General features: G+C 42.8%; 1 protein-coding gene across 1 annotated transcript in view; it reads right to left on the reverse strand.

The window, feature by feature from the left end:
* Positions 1-2,284: 2,284 nt before the first annotated feature.
* Positions 2,285-15,586, reverse strand: part of SCML4 (Scm polycomb group protein like 4) — a 42,294-nt gene continuing 28,992 nt past the window's right edge. Inside the window, exons 5-7 of the mRNA XM_063153430.1 lie at positions 14,979-15,251; positions 6,751-6,896; positions 2,285-2,447 (exon numbers count right to left, since the gene is read on the reverse strand). Coding sequence (XP_063009500.1) covers positions 2,322-2,447; positions 6,751-6,896; positions 14,979-15,251 — 545 coding nt within the window. The 3' untranslated portion in view covers positions 2,285-2,321. The remainder of the gene's footprint in view (positions 2,448-6,750; positions 6,897-14,978; positions 15,252-15,586) is intronic.

Genomic DNA, 15,586 nt, shown 5'->3' on the forward strand with positions numbered 1-15,586 from the left:
CCTTAATCAGACAGCTGACCAAAGAGATTTCCATTCTTTATACCAGAGACACAAAGTAATGTACATGGGTGCTGCATTACAAGCATTGGCACATTTAGGGTTCCCTATATTACGTCACTCAATGACATATATGACTTTTCATTTAACACAGCTCCTCAGCTATTCCTATTTAGGGTATTTCAGCATGCAGAGAGGATTTGCTGAAAGCTGGTCAGTCCTGTAGAGATCCAATCCTGCAAATTTATGACAAGTTTTTTGAATTAGGAGACCAGTCCCCAGGAGTTTAGTGAAAGTCTTGTAGGATTTGGTTTCTCCTACTTTTAAGGGTGTCCAGGAGCACATCTTTGAACGGGTATCTTTTTGTAGGAGTTCTAGTCTAGCAACATGCATCAAGTTGAATTTTATTTCATGAGGTATTTTTGGTAACATTCTTTTCTACATAAACAGGGCCAAACAATCTTGCATACTATCAGGACCCTGTTTCTCAGTAAAGTTGAGCTAACAAGCTCTAAAATCACCTGCATGACTTACAAACACTTGCTACCTCTCCCTGTCATGCACTAGGGGTTTGAACTGTATGAATGTGTCCCTTCATAGTCATCCTTTGTGGATGAAAGCAAGGATATACTCATTCCACAGATTCATACACATTCCTCAGCCTGAGACCTGTTTTGTCCCCCTCAGTTACATGAAGTGTCAATAAGCACCTTTTAGATTTGTATAAGAGGCAGAAGTGAATTTTCAACTCACTTGAGATAGTCCAACACATCTGTCTGTGTACTGAAAGCCACAGCGCAGTCAGGAACCAACCCTACAGCATTTGTCCTGGGCCTGTGCAAAGTGAACAGCAGGAAGAATCACACCCAGCTTCCTTGTTTTTTAAAGATGCAAACAAAAACAAGCGCAGGAATTCAGATTTCTCCGGGAGTGGCACAGAGTGTGTGGCAGACAGGCGGCTCGGGGAGCGGAGCTGACAGATGTGTGCACCAGACATCGTGGGAGCCATCCGTCCATCCATCCATCCATCCATCCATCCATCCATCCATCCATCCATCCATCCATCCATCCATCCATCCACCCATCCATCCATCCACCCACCCATCCATCCATCCATCCATCCATCCATCCATCCATCCATCCATCCATCCATCCATCCATCCATCCATCCATCCACCCACCCACCCATCCATCCATCCATCCATCCATCCATCCATCCATCCATCCACCCACCCACCCATCCATCCATCCATCCATCCATCCATCCATCCTCCATCCATCCTCCATCCATCCATCCATCCATCCATCCATCCATCCATCCATCCATCCATCCATCCATCCATCCATCCATCCACCCACCCACCCACCCACCCACCCACCCATCCATCCATCCATCCATCCATCCATCCATCCATCCATCCATCCATCCATCCATCCATCCATCCATCCATCCATCCATCCTCCCTGCCTCCCACCCCCTCGGCGGGACAGGAAACATCCTGCCACAAACACTCCCTGCGTTCGGGCTCCTCTTGAATGGATTATCTGCAAACGGCGGCGGGAGCATCCCGCTGGGAGCCCGCGATTCCTGGGCGGTGTTTACGGACGGGCTCGATCGGAGTCATGACGGCCAAAGCCCATCGGACGCAAAGCTCCGCAGCATCAGAGCTCAAGCCTGCTAGGGCTGCTCCCTCTAGCGGGATAAAGTTCTTCAGCCGGGGGAAAAGCCTTCCCCTCCCTCTTTCTATAATTATTTCTTCTTCTTTTTTCTCCCCCCCCCCCCTTTTCTTTGTTCTTGTTTCTTTTTAAGTGAATAATTCAAGTTTTGCGGATAGTGCAAGACACGGGGCAGTTTCCATCAGACAAAAGGTGACCAAAGGCTGCACTTTTCCAGCCCTGTTTAGGGTAGAGCATGGAGAGTGGAGCTGGTGCCCAGGCAATGCAGGTCAGCAATTACTCCTCAGAGGCGGCAAGCGAGGGACTCTTGGTTTGTCTTCTAGCAGTCCTATGCATATGCTGCAGCTGTGTTTGGTTTTGATTTCCCACTTCTGGTTACAAAAATAGGACTTACTATAATCATAATAATATTAATGATACAAAATAATTATTGTAATTATATACTTTTTGGCAAATTATTAACACAAAGCAGCCCAAAAAGATCCCATTAGATTAAAAAAAGGTGACAATGCACAAATGTCAAAAAAGACAAAGTCTTTGATAAAAAAGAAGGAAAAGCAATCTGCAAATGAATGCATTTCTGTAAGGCAACGTTACCTTTAGTCTTCCATCTAGATTTAGCTCAGATTCTGTTGTTCAAGAAATTATTAGAACTTGGCTTGCTTGAGCTTATCAATGTGGTAACAGAGTTTCAATGCTGGTCCCAATTTCAGCCCCAGGTATTTCATGATCATGTCACTTTTCAGCAGTAACAAAGCATTGCCATCAATTTCCTGGTTTCAAAGAGAGGAAGAGAATCAAAATGTGTTAACCCCCATTTAAGTGCTGTGTCCTGACACATTAAACAAGGTGAATTAAAAACAGCGTGTCATAGAGCTACCTGAAATGTCATGCATTTTGAAATTTCATTAAAAAAATTGAAATCTGAGATGTGATAGGAGAAAGCCATGAAGGAAGGTTTAATTAAATATTACTTTTTATTCTTCAAGGAACTATAAGATTAGTTTAGGTTTTCAATTTATTTTGCAATTAAAAGTAGAATTTTTTAAAATCAGTGCTGTTCTAAGTGCAATTCTGAGAAAAGCCAGTCAGCCTTGAGAGAAAGGTATGAATGATGGAGACAGCGAAGGATGAAATCATATTAAACTGCTAAGAGAACACCTCTGGATCTCAGTTTCAGTTTTGTCCCCAGCTATTTGTGGGTTTCACATGTCCCCAGTACACTTATACCCAGTGTTGCAAGTATATGGTATACGTGCATGTGCGCATATATATATATATGTTTTTTTCTTGGATTCAAAAGAGTAATAACTTGCTTATTTAATTGCATTTATTATTATATTTGCTAGATTTTAATTTAACCCTCATGTAAATGGAGTAAATTGCCACCAAGCTCAGCTGTTTATCTCAGAACTGTTGGCTTGAAAACCTTTTGAAATTATGAAATACTACTGCAAAAGAAGCCTGAACCCACAGTGAAACAGACTCTCCTTTACTATGGGCTGTAGACCCATGCTTTCAGCTGTACTGTTCTTCCTTGGACTCAAAGCCTGTCTGTTTTATCCTGAGTCTATCAGTGGATCTGCCAAAAAATACTGCCTATTCCCACAGCTTCCAGCACATTTACACACTTGAAGTGTCAGAGCTAAAGCATCGCAAGTGCTATGTGTGTGTGCAAACACATACACAGATACACACACACCAACGCTGTCTACACTGTTCTATGGTTTTGATGGCCAGATCTTTCCACTGTGATCCATTGCCTACTTATTAAGCAATGCTATGGATCCTAATTTGCCCTGATCATTATTATTCCATTCACTAGGTGATTTATCTGATGAGCAGTTAAGGTCACTTTCTGATTAACTCAATCAATTAATGCTCCTCATTTTGCAACCCCCACTCTATCCATAATAGAAACTCTCTCCACCTCCCCGCTCTCCTTGCCATTATTTTAAGGAAGCTAATGTAAAGTGAGAATAAGTGTTACATATAATTACTATTTGCATAAGAAATAAAATAAGAACTCCTTTAACTGTGGTGCCATAGGGTAAAAACACTGTCAAGGGTCAGGTGTGGAGGCAGCTCCTTCTAAATGTTGAGTTCAGCATTTTATTATTTCCATTATTATTACTCTGTAGGGGTCAAGATTAAACTCCATGACAATAGTATACCAGAGGGAGCATTCATATCCAATTAAATAGCCCATATTAGCCATTTCCCTGTGCAGGTTCTTGGCTTGACTTCTTTACAGTATTACTGTGTCAGCCCTTTTAAAAATAATTTTAAGAAAGAAGACTTTGATAACGTGGTTCCCACATGTACATTAGCCCCAGCAGATTTTGAACCAGGTCTGGAACTGGTAACATTCAGTGCCATCAGGGCCACCTTTCCCCTCCTCCATTTCCTTTCTCCCCTATCTTTCTGCCAAGTCTTTCCTGCTGATGGATCCATGGGATCTCACACGGTGCTGCTACAAGGTCCCTGGCCAGGGCAAGGGCTCCTTTCCGTGAGCCCAAGAGCTCCATCAGTGATGAGCTCGGCTGTCCCTGGCACACAGCCCTGCTGACAGAGCAGGGAACAGCCAATGGGAGGTGCGGGAAATTTCTCAGTCTTTAGTGGACACTCTCAGGAGCTACCTGTGACAGAGCTCCTCAGGTGTCTTGGCAAGAAGCAAAGCTTCTGCTCCTGGTGGGAAGAGCTGACAGAGCCAGGACATCCTGCAGCATCTTTTGGGGCAGTGAAGGATGTGGGCTGCAGGCTGGAAGAGCTGGCTCTCAGGACTGAGGTTGACACCCAAATGGCCTGGTAGAGCAGTAGGGAAGCATACTGCCCACGTTCAGGATACATCCTCCAGCTGTTTTCTTCCTGCTGGTCCCAGCAGCCTCTCTCTCCCAGCTCAGATGAGCTGATTGCCAAAGCAACTATTTCGGGCAATAGCTGGGCCTTGTCAATGACAGTGAGTGCTTCTAAGTAAATTATGCACCTGCTCCATGGAAAGATTGAACGTACAGGAAGATATGGCTGAGGTTAATGGACTAATCACTTGTGTCTCACCCCTGGGGTCTTTGTGCTAATCCAGATGAGGTTTGAAGGCTGAAAAATTGCAGGGATATATATAACTCAAAGGTGTAATTGAATTGAGTTGTGTGGCAATCATATGCAGGTTCTCACACCTATGGCATATTTTACAAGGAAACCAATGATAAGTAGAGCCCATGGGTGCTGGGTGTGCAACAAAGGATGACAGGGACAGTCTTTAGTGGCAATTTAGCTTGATCTCTTTGGTCGCAGAGCAGCTGCAGTACCATGGCATTCTCCAGTGCAGCTGGCCCATGGCTGCCTGGAGCGTTCCCAGGCCCTGCTGCTACATAAAAACACACTTTGCTACAAATGGGAACTCGACAAAATTAGTGCTTTTGCATTCTCCATATTTACAATAAAAACTTTAAAAGTTGGGGGTTTTCCCTTTGGGATATACCTGTATGCCTCAGACCATGTAAATTCTCACTCTCTTGCATGAAGATTTTCTCTTGATGCACAGCCCCTTCCGATATTGTCAGAAACTCATTTTATAGCAAGGTCCTTCAAATCTGAAAGAGGCTTGTTTATCTGCCTGGTTGCCCACATGAGCAATATAGGCCATGCTTTCATTTTCAGCTTATAAGGCAGAAGGCAGGAAAAGCAGGCCGGCACCTAACCTGTACCCGCAGATCTGGCCCTACACCGCTGTGCCTGCTGCTGTTCTCATCCCACAGACCTGCCTACAGAACGGCAGATGGCCCCAGTACCTTCCTAGGGTGAGCAGACACCAGGACCTCTGGTCATCCTCATTTTCAGCTGCCCCTCAGCCACCTCCTCTCCTGTATCTGGAAGCCCTGGAGGCAGAGTGTAGCTGGAAGTGCATTTGCCTCCCTCAGCTCTCATCCCTCAGCTCTCATTTGCAGCTCCACAGCCCCACTTGTCTCTGCTGGCGCAGGGTCAAGGAAGGATCAAGCCCTCTTGTTGTCTCTGCAGCACTGGGTGTGCTGGTCAGCACTAAGGGCTGGGGAGCAATTCTCATTCAGACCTAGGTCCAGGCACTTACATGAAAACTTATGACCCCCAGCCAAACACAAACAAGTCACTTCTAGAGTAAAATCCATTTTTCATAGCCAGACTGAATTGATTAAGGAGAGATGGAGAAGGCAAAAAATGCTAATAGATACATTGGTGTCAAGTCCATATACAGCAGCAGAACAAGAAACTCCAGATCAGACAAGTTTCGCCTTTACTAATAAGGATAATAAAATTTCCATCACTGGAGGTTATCCTCACAAAAGCAACTATCATATCCTCTAGAGAGTCAGAAGGTATGTTAAATTTGGTTATGTAGTTACATAATACTGAGGGGGAAAAGATTAAAATATTGGCTGTTTTGGGTTTCTCCTGCTAAATATCTAGAGACACATAAAAAATTCTCTTCAGAGAAGAATCATATATATCCTGAGAAAAAAATTGTCATTGAAACAAGGCTTTTTTGTGCCAATCTGACAATGAAAAATGAGCACCAGATCCTCAGTGCTTTCTCTAAGGCTTGGCATAGAAACAATTTATGCTGGAGTAGCTGGGAATAAACAGAAAGCATTTTCTAAAGACACTGTTATGGTTTCCCCGTTGAAGTATAAATGAATAGAGTAGCATAATATAGCACAAAATAGAGTGGAATGGAATGGAATGGAATGGAATGGAATAGAATAGAATAGAATAGAATAGAATAGAATAGAATAGAATAGAATAGAATAGAATAGAATAGAATAGAATAGAATAGAATAGAATAGAATAGAATAGAATAGAACTGTTTCACTTGGAAGGGCCCTACAATGATCTAGCCCGTCCTGGTGTTTAACGACCATGTCAAGGGATAAGTGAAATTTCTTCAGCCCAAACCCTCCAGAGGTGCTGAACTCCTGGCCAGGCCCTGCATTCAACCTGGTTGAGGAGGCCCAAGGCAGCTGAGGGGCTGTGTGTGACATGTGCTGGCTGTCTCTTATGACTTAAATTACCTAGAGGTGGTAAGGGTAGCCTTCTACATACGTGTTTTCTGAAGAGCTCCACATGAGGGCCTAAAGCTTGAGGGTCTGCATCCTTCACAAACCACACCACGTCCTCCACCGTCCAGGTCAAAGGATTCTTGCTTGATGGCCGAGCTGCATCTTGTCGTTCAGGTGAAGGACTTGAGGCTACGGTACAAAAAGCCCACAACAGTGCGTTACAATGGCACCCACAACTTTCCTCAGTTCGGGATTGTGAGTGTGCAGGGCTTTGGCAGCCTCACTGCAGCCCTGGACACTGGCTCTCTGAGTGCAAGTGTTGGCCTGAGATGGTGGCATAGGGGAAAAAGGGGACTTGCAGGAGTTTCCAATCTGATTGCTTATTGGAAGACATGATCCCAGCTGGTGAAGTGTGTTAAAATAATGAAAGCCTTTGGTCCCTGCTGGAGAAGGAAAAATGTGCCAGCTGCCAGGCTCTTAAACCAAGCTGCCCCTGCTGTCTGATCTGCAGCAGCAGGGATCTTGGCCCAAGAAGACACTACACTCACACCTGGAGAGTTCTTCAGCACTAAACAAAGAAGTTTGCCATTGAATGTGAAGGCTAGAGGATAAAATCAGGATTTAGCAAACAGGGTTTTTAATTTGCATTCAGATATTCATACTTCTTTTAGAGCTTAGCTGAAGGTTTCAGTCTGTATCTTCCTAATCTTAGACTCTCACAGAGCTGATGGTCCCCAGTGAATGCCAATTTGGGAAGTTACTAAAACATGTGAAGATGAACATTGCACATGTGACTTTTTAATGGTATAACCCCTTGATGATTTAAGGCGACTTCAGCTTGCTGTAGCTTTAAATCAAGTGAATAAAGGCACATTGGAATGAAAGTGCATTTATGTTTTTATTCTTAGTCTCTGCAGAATTATAAATCTCAATCTCCACCTGAATATAATTTGTACCCCCTCTTATCCTGCTTCTTACAACAAGAACTATATTATGTTAGGCTATAGGAAAGCTGTTTCCATTTGTTTATATCCACACCAAGCAAACTTTGCATTAGCAGGCAGCAGCACACAGATGCATTAAATGTTACTTGCTCACATCTGCTCATCTCTTTCTGTCAAAGCCCAGTTTTTAATGAGAGAAGTGCAAATGGAAAGCAGGTACACGCTGCAGAATACCAGAAATCACACAGAAGAGTGTGTGTAGAGGGAGATCACAGACACCTAAACTAGAGCCTGGAAATGCCCCAGGTAGCCAAGAGGCAATCCCAACTGCTGAGGAGAGAAGAGATGAGCTCTCCAGAGAAACACTGAGCTTACAAAGACAGATGAGACGTGTGATAATCTCCATGCATGACTCCAAACACAATCCTAATGCATGTGAGTAAATGTGGGTTTGGGACTTGTGTAGATTGTCATTCTATTGACTTCAATAGAGCTCTGGTGATTTATATTAGCTGAGACTCTGCCCATATACACCCAATAATGGGTTTATGTGCATATTTGTCCTTCTTCCCTTGCCACCATGCTCATCTTACAGTATAATGTAACAAGGTGTATTTGCAGTTACTCAGAATGAACTCCAGAAAGCAGCAGTGCTATGAATGTGCAAATCTGGTTGATGGTTTTCATAATGAGATGAGATGTAAATATCATGATAATTGCACTCTCATTTGCTAAGTCACTGTTCTGGATACAAAGGACAAGGAACAGCCGCAGGTCCTTTTAATTAGACAGCAAGGACCGGTGTTTGTATGGACTCAGGTGACCCTGGGCTCTGCTCACAGAATAAATGCAATACACAACGGTACAGACACCATCTGGAGCCTTTGGCATGAAACAATGAAGACAGAGAGTGCAAAACAACAAACAGGGTAGTCTTGGCCAACCCCTCGATCATCAGTAGCAATGAAGAACTCTGTCAGGGACAAGTGGGAGAACTGGGACTTGTCTTGGAGGCACAGGGGTATTTCTCCCCTTCATGGTCAGTCGATGGTTTGGATGAGAGCTGATGTGTGGAGGCATTGGGCACTCCATCACCTCAAACCTAAGGTCAGGAAAAAGACCAGGCTTTTGCAAATTAGTCAGAAAATAGGGGGAGGAGAGAAAGGTTTGGCTGCGAAAAAAAGACTGCAGAAGTTTCTCAGCTACTGCCACAACGTGGTCAGGGTAAATGTGTCACTATTGAGGAGAGTATTTTTTCCCTTTAATTTGTAGAAATGTAAGGAAAGCCCAGAGGACTTAGCTTTGGATTTACACCAGGAGCAGAAAGGGCAGCCTGCAGCACACTGACTCCTGCCTGCAACCTGCCCAGGAAAGGGCAAAGGGGAGCAGAGAGCCCCAACTGCAGCTGGGAGCCTTCACAGGTATTGGAAGTATCTGTAATAAAAGGAAGGGGGATGAGAAGAAAAGGTTGAAATGACAGGGGGAATCTATTCACTCTTTTGCAATCTAGCAATCAATAGCATAAATGTGATTTCTGAAAGACAAATATATAAATGACCTTTCTAAAGAGACTGTATGACTAGTACTCTTCCAGACCCTAGCAGGTGAAGATAACCCTTTCAAATCCATGCCAGAGAGATAGCAAAATATCATAATATACAAACAACCATTATGTGTCAATATTAATTCTTAAAATACTTTAGGTACCTACCTAGTATCAAGTTTTGGATTCTTTGCTGCTTTTTCATGAATTAAGGTGTGTTAATTTACTTGTGTGAAAGAAGCTACCTTTAAATGTTATTAATAAAACTGAGAAACCCCCAGTTTGCAGCAAAATGTCAGGTTTTAGCTGATGAGTCTGGAAACAATCTGGTTTTCCATATATTTTATAATTTATTTTGCTGATTAATTTATTTGGCTTTTTAATTTTGTAGATTACCCATCTGAGTGTAATTTCTCAATTTACAAAAGCAAATAGATCATTTCATGTCTACACAAAGGCAAGGGGTTTCTTTCAATAGCATCACTTTGGTGAAAGATTATATGAAGCACAAAAGTGTTTGATGGCGGCAGGGCAAGTGCTATACATTCTTTTCATATCTGAAGGTATTCACACTTAACCTAAGAATTAGATAAATGAGGAAGTCTCATGTCTCCTGGGTATCCTATCATCCTGTCATCAGAATTAATCAAGATGATAATGAATACTCAGATTACAAAGAGATGGGAGTGCTTGCGACCAATAATTATTTTTAGAGATCATAATCTAGGTCAAATCCAATTTCCTGTTTTTGACAGGTGGCAAAAATTTGTCAAATTAATGGAATGAGATATGGAAATTTAGGTAATCAGAGGGAAGCACTTTCCCCTCCTGCCTCAAACGATATTGGGGAAGGACAGTGAAGAGGTTCCTCTGCAGGGGAACATCTCCAGGCATCCCAGTCAAGACCATTGCTCACACAGAAACAGCTGGAACTACCAGGTCAGTGGCAAAAGTTGAGTGAAGCTGGGAGAAAGAGGTGGCCTGGCTCAGTCTGAGTTTTCACCCCATACTTTTCTCTATGACTCATCTCTAACCTCTGGACCCTCCTGAGAAGGAGAATGGAGACAGAGCCAACAGCCAAATGGCTGCAGAGGCATGACAAGGAAATAAAATGCTAAAATGGAGTTAACCTGCAAAAGAAGGAAAGACAAATAACAGACTCCCTAAATATGTTCTTGGCAAACAAACAGAGCCCAGAGGGAATACAGTCATTGATAGATAAGAGTGGAAAGGGAGTGACAGATGAACTTTAATATTGCTGCAGGCCTAAATGATTTCTTTGCCTCAGGGGAAGGGGGTGGGAATGAAATTTTAAAAGGTTCTCTCTGATTGCACTGGAGCAGATAATAAGGAGTAGCAGATCTACTGAAACTAAGCAGAAGTAGCAGACCCTCAAAGGTGCAGGGAAATGGGAATTATTTTAAAAAACAAACCACCCTCCACTACAAACAAGGAAAGGAGGAAGGCTTTAAGATACTTTTCTAAAAATCTAGGGCACACCAAGCAGGAGAAGAAGAGATGCATCAGACAAGCAGGGGACTGGGAGAACACAACTACAGGCTGTTTGGGGCAGGGCAGGGTGTTGACAAGCCACGATCAGCAGAGAGCTCTGCAAAGACCAGGCTCAGCACACCTGCTTGCACTGGCCGGCGCTGGCAGGACCTGTCAGACACCACCTGCCTGGTGTCCTCGCCTTGCAAGTTGTCCCAGCAGAGTCCCTGTCCCATGGGGTGGCAGCCGCTCCCGCGAGCAGCACCGCGCGGGGATGCAGCATCCCCAGGACCAGCCAGCATCCACCTGCACAAGACGTGGATATCAAATATTTATCTGGGCTTTTCTTGCTTTGCCTTGCTTTTGTAGGTGAAACAAAAAGGCAGCCCGCTGGAAGCACTGAAACTTTCAGACTGAAATGTCCTAAAAAATTAGCAGGCAGGCTGTGTTTGCTGAATACAGTGCTGAGGGTCATAATGTCATCAGCAGCTGCTTTGCCTTGGGGCAGTGCTGGATCTGCCCCCAGTGAGCTGCTTGCATCATTATTCCGGAAAAAGAGAAATTTCAACTCCCATGCCCCCAGATGTTTTCAGAAAATATGTGTACTAATAAGCAGGACTGCCCCTTTAACAAAGACCCTCAGGTGAAAATAATTAACTGCTAATACTGGATAATAAAATCTCCATAAAAATAACAAGCTACAGGGCGAGGTTAAGGTTATTATTTTGTGGTTGAATACACAATTCTTCATACTTGGGATAAAGGCTTTGTCTGTTATGTAAGCAAGCTTTGAAAGGTTTATGATGTCCTTGACCATTCTTTCCCCAATTTAAAAGCTTCAATTTGGCAAATGATGACAAGGAAGCGCATGTTTATCTGTTTGCAGCCCCAACTGGCTTTCTGAAATGAGATTTTTTTTTTACATATTTTTTTTCAGAATTTTTTAGCATAATCAAGGAGAATTAGGTATCAAGCTTCCGATCGCATTAATGAGAGCTTTGAGGTTTAATCTCATCCATTCCACTTGAAAGACATGTTCTGCTATGCACTGAGATATGTTTTATGATTATGGCTTTTTCCATGATATTTGCCCACCATGATAAATAAGGTAAGCTATTTTTCAAAACTATCCATAAATAAACAGGATTGGTTTGAGGTTTCAGAGATAAATTCTTCCTCTTTTTAATGAGCCGTCTCTGCCTCATAAGTATACAAACTGAAGAGGATAAGAACAGAGACTGACATGCTCCACTTACTCATCTTTCCTTACTTATGATTCAGCAACATATAAATTATGCCTAGAAAGAAGAAAAACACATCCACAGATTGTTAGGGACCTTGGCAGCAAACCCTGTATGGGTTTGCATGTAGGCAAACCCTACACCCTACCTCTACTCTGTCACCCATGGTAGACCCTAATCTACAATGGGTGATATCAGGACTAATAAATGCCTAAAAATTAGGAAATCCTCAACAACAAAGATGAATCCAAAACCATTTTAATGATGGTCACTGCATGCATTTCTGTTTTAGGAAGCCTTTAGTGTTGAGCTGGCCAAATGACCCAGAGACCTCAGAGGAACTAGGCTATGCAAGTGTCAAATGATTGTCACATAAAAATTACTAAGCTGTTTTCAGATGAGTTCTGTTAACCCCAGCTAGTATATATAGCAGTTTCAAGTCACTTGTGACTGCTTCAGAGGCACTCATGTCATGGATGCCTGGTTCAAAACCAATCTCTCCCTCTTTGCTCCTCAAAGTGCTTTTAGTGGTTTTAAGCCAGAGAAATACAGGAACCTGTAAAGCCTATTGCATGACCACACGATGACTTTTTTGTTGTTGATCTAGTTCTGGAAAGAAACATGAGCCCTATTTCAGCCTTCTATTTTGTAAAGACTGCAGATTTTGTGGGAAGTCACTAAAAGAGAGATGGAGGTGTCTCCTGAATTTTAGCTTCCTGTTCGGCATTATGTGGAGGTTTCACAAAACATTGGCCAAGACTGGGAAACAGTGACATTCAAAGTCTAAAACAAAAAGGGAAAGCAATGCAGCTGAACAAGCTTAAGAAGCTCTGATTTTAAGCTTCAGTCCCTTGAACATAGTTTCTGTCCCCTGATACCAAGGGTTTTCTCCACACAACACATTCTTAGGCACAGAAGTTCTGTGTATTCTGAAAATTCACAAAGTATTCAGTAAGTCAGCAAGTGATCCAGAGAAAAAAAATCTGTGGAGGGTTACTATGTATGAATCTACCACCTCTGGTTGAGGTGATCAATCTTTGCGCCACAAATTCCTGAGGGCAGAGAGGGATGCGCCACCATCTCTGCATTTGTCCCTTTCCTTGGGGCACGCTGCTCTTTCCTGCTGCAGACAAGATGTGTGGCTAGACCAACCTTTGCTCTGAACTGCCCTGGCTGTTCATTTGTGCTACAAAGAGATGATGACTGATCCCAAGAAGAATGATCAAGATTTTTAAGGCAAATAAGTATCAACATTGTTAAATCTTGGCTCCTCACAGCTGCCAACTATAAAGCTTGGTGAAAGGGTCCCAGTTCTGTTAGGAGGCTCTAAGGAAGTGGTGGGAGAGGGGCAAATGAATCCTCTGCAAAGTGAGCCTCTTGTTCTCCCAACACCTGATTATGCCACTCTGAGAGGCACTGAACAAGATCTGAAAGAAAATGGCTTTTCATTTCCTTTTCTTTGTAACTAAGGCCACCAGTTCCCACCAGTTCCTAGTAACAAACTTTTACAAACTGTTTGTAGAGTATTTCTGTACTATCCACTTTGCTTTGATTAAAGTTGACTCTGTAAGTAAAGAATGAGATAATTACGAGAACCAAACACTTATCAGTGGTCTCTATAATAGACTAACACAGAGCTAAACCAGGGAAGCAAGTGTGTAAAAATAATAGCAAAGTCAGTGATAGTTTTGGGTGGGTATTGAATATCTAAGAAGGCAAACCTAGATAAACAAATAAACACAGGGGGAAATACTTGTAATACATATTTCGGAAGAATAATGTTCTAAAATATTAAATAGTGAAAGTTCAGGAACAAGAAATAATACAGATGTTGGGGAGGTGAGGAATATGAAAGAATTAAGTAAAGATTAAGCAAAGGATACTAGAAAGAGGCTCTGGAATGGCTTCCAAGCAAGAATATGCAGAATCAACGGAAGCTTCCAAGGGAAATGCAAGGGCAAAAAGACAGTGTAATGTGATAATGGTAGACAAAGGGGCTAGGGGAACCAGTAATCTTCTGCAAATATATCAAGATTTAAAAAAAATAGTACTAGAGTGGCAGTAGATTCCATTAATAAATGAGGAAGGGAAAAAAATTAATGACTTTAAAATGGCTGAGACATTCAACTCCTTTGTCAGATCTGTCATCAGAATGAAAAATGCATACATGAAGTTTGAATAATTAGTAAGAGGTGAAGACACTGTTGGCATCACTACTGATAAAGACCTGTTGACTGAGAATTTGGAAAATGCAAACAAAGTTAACTGAAGTTCAGTGAAATAGCTAACCCATCTGATGAACTTGGGTAATTTCAAGATAAAAAAAAAATGTGGCCACCAGGAACTGTAGTAGAGTAGAGCAACTGCCCCAGCAAATGGTAAGTGAACAAAAATACAAAGAAAGGGAAGAAGAATCATCAAATGCAGTGGTTTCCATAGTATTTCTTGAATTTGCATATAAACTTCTTGTGACTTTGCTTCCTGAAGAATAAAAGAGGCTTAAGCAATAAGCTGAATGATTTTTAAAAACATATGTTTTGTTGAGGAGTCTTTTTCAAGCAAAATCTGGCTTGGTATGTAATTAAAGGGGCAGAATGGGCACAGAGCTAGGAAGCAAAACCTCTGGGTAAATGCTTTGAGGTAGGCACTAATATTTGGGTTTGCTCTGCATCACCTCTTGTACACAGCTGGTGTCACACAAATAACAGGAACCTGCCTGTAGGCAGTATAAATTTTTGGGAGGAATGCCTTATATATTAATGTCTTTAATGCTGATAATAACAGGTGTGATTGCCACACAATTATATGTAATGCATATGTTTACATAACAGCAGCATTAAAAAACTTCCACCTTTTTACTTAATGGGGAACAGACTGATTTTGTGTTTACACAGTTTATTATTTCCCCTTCTAAATGGAAGCAGGAGTGGTCTGGATGGATTCCATCACAGAACCACCTTACCAATTTTCTTGGGAATTTGGGAATGAGTTAAGACTGCAGCACAGCAGCAGCACAGCAGCACACATTGATAAATGGAAGGAGGTACATTACCACTTCTTTGGTGGTTTCCTTCAAGATAGGCCCCATTCCTGGTCGGGCTGGAGGTCTGGCGCCGCAGCCCAGTAGCTGAGGAGCCCCCTGAAGCCATGTGGGCAGGACGATGGCTGCAGGAGGAAGAGGAGCCTCCGGCAGGGTGTCCATCTGCAGGACTCTGGCGCACGGTGTACACGGAGCCCGCGGAGCCCAGCGCAGCGTCGGCAGGATCCGCGCTGAACTGCTTCCTGCTTGGAGCATCGGCCAGGCAGTCCTCAGGTATGACTGTCTCTGCTCAGGAAGACCAGGCGCAAAACAAACATCAGCAAAACAGAAACCTTTTTAATTCAACCCTTGAAAAAAAATTTTTTAGCCAAAATTCCCTTTCATTTTTGTCACAAAGTGCAACTCCATTATCAGCTTTCTGTACAGACAACTGTCCCCAGGAGAGGTCCTTGCTGAGAATGAAACAGTGAAGGGGAACACAACCATTCAAAGTCAGTAGAGTCAAAAGAGCGAAACCATGGCTTGATATGAGTCATCTGTGTCTGCTCACAATATTATTTTCTGTAAAATCCTGGGCCACTTAGCCCAGGTCCAATTGGACTCATGGTGCTCCTCAAATA

The sequence above is a fragment of the Melospiza melodia genome, chromosome 3 (assembly GCF_035770615.1).
Source record: "Melospiza melodia melodia isolate bMelMel2 chromosome 3, bMelMel2.pri, whole genome shotgun sequence".
NCBI lineage: Eukaryota > Metazoa > Chordata > Aves > Passeriformes > Passerellidae > Melospiza > Melospiza melodia.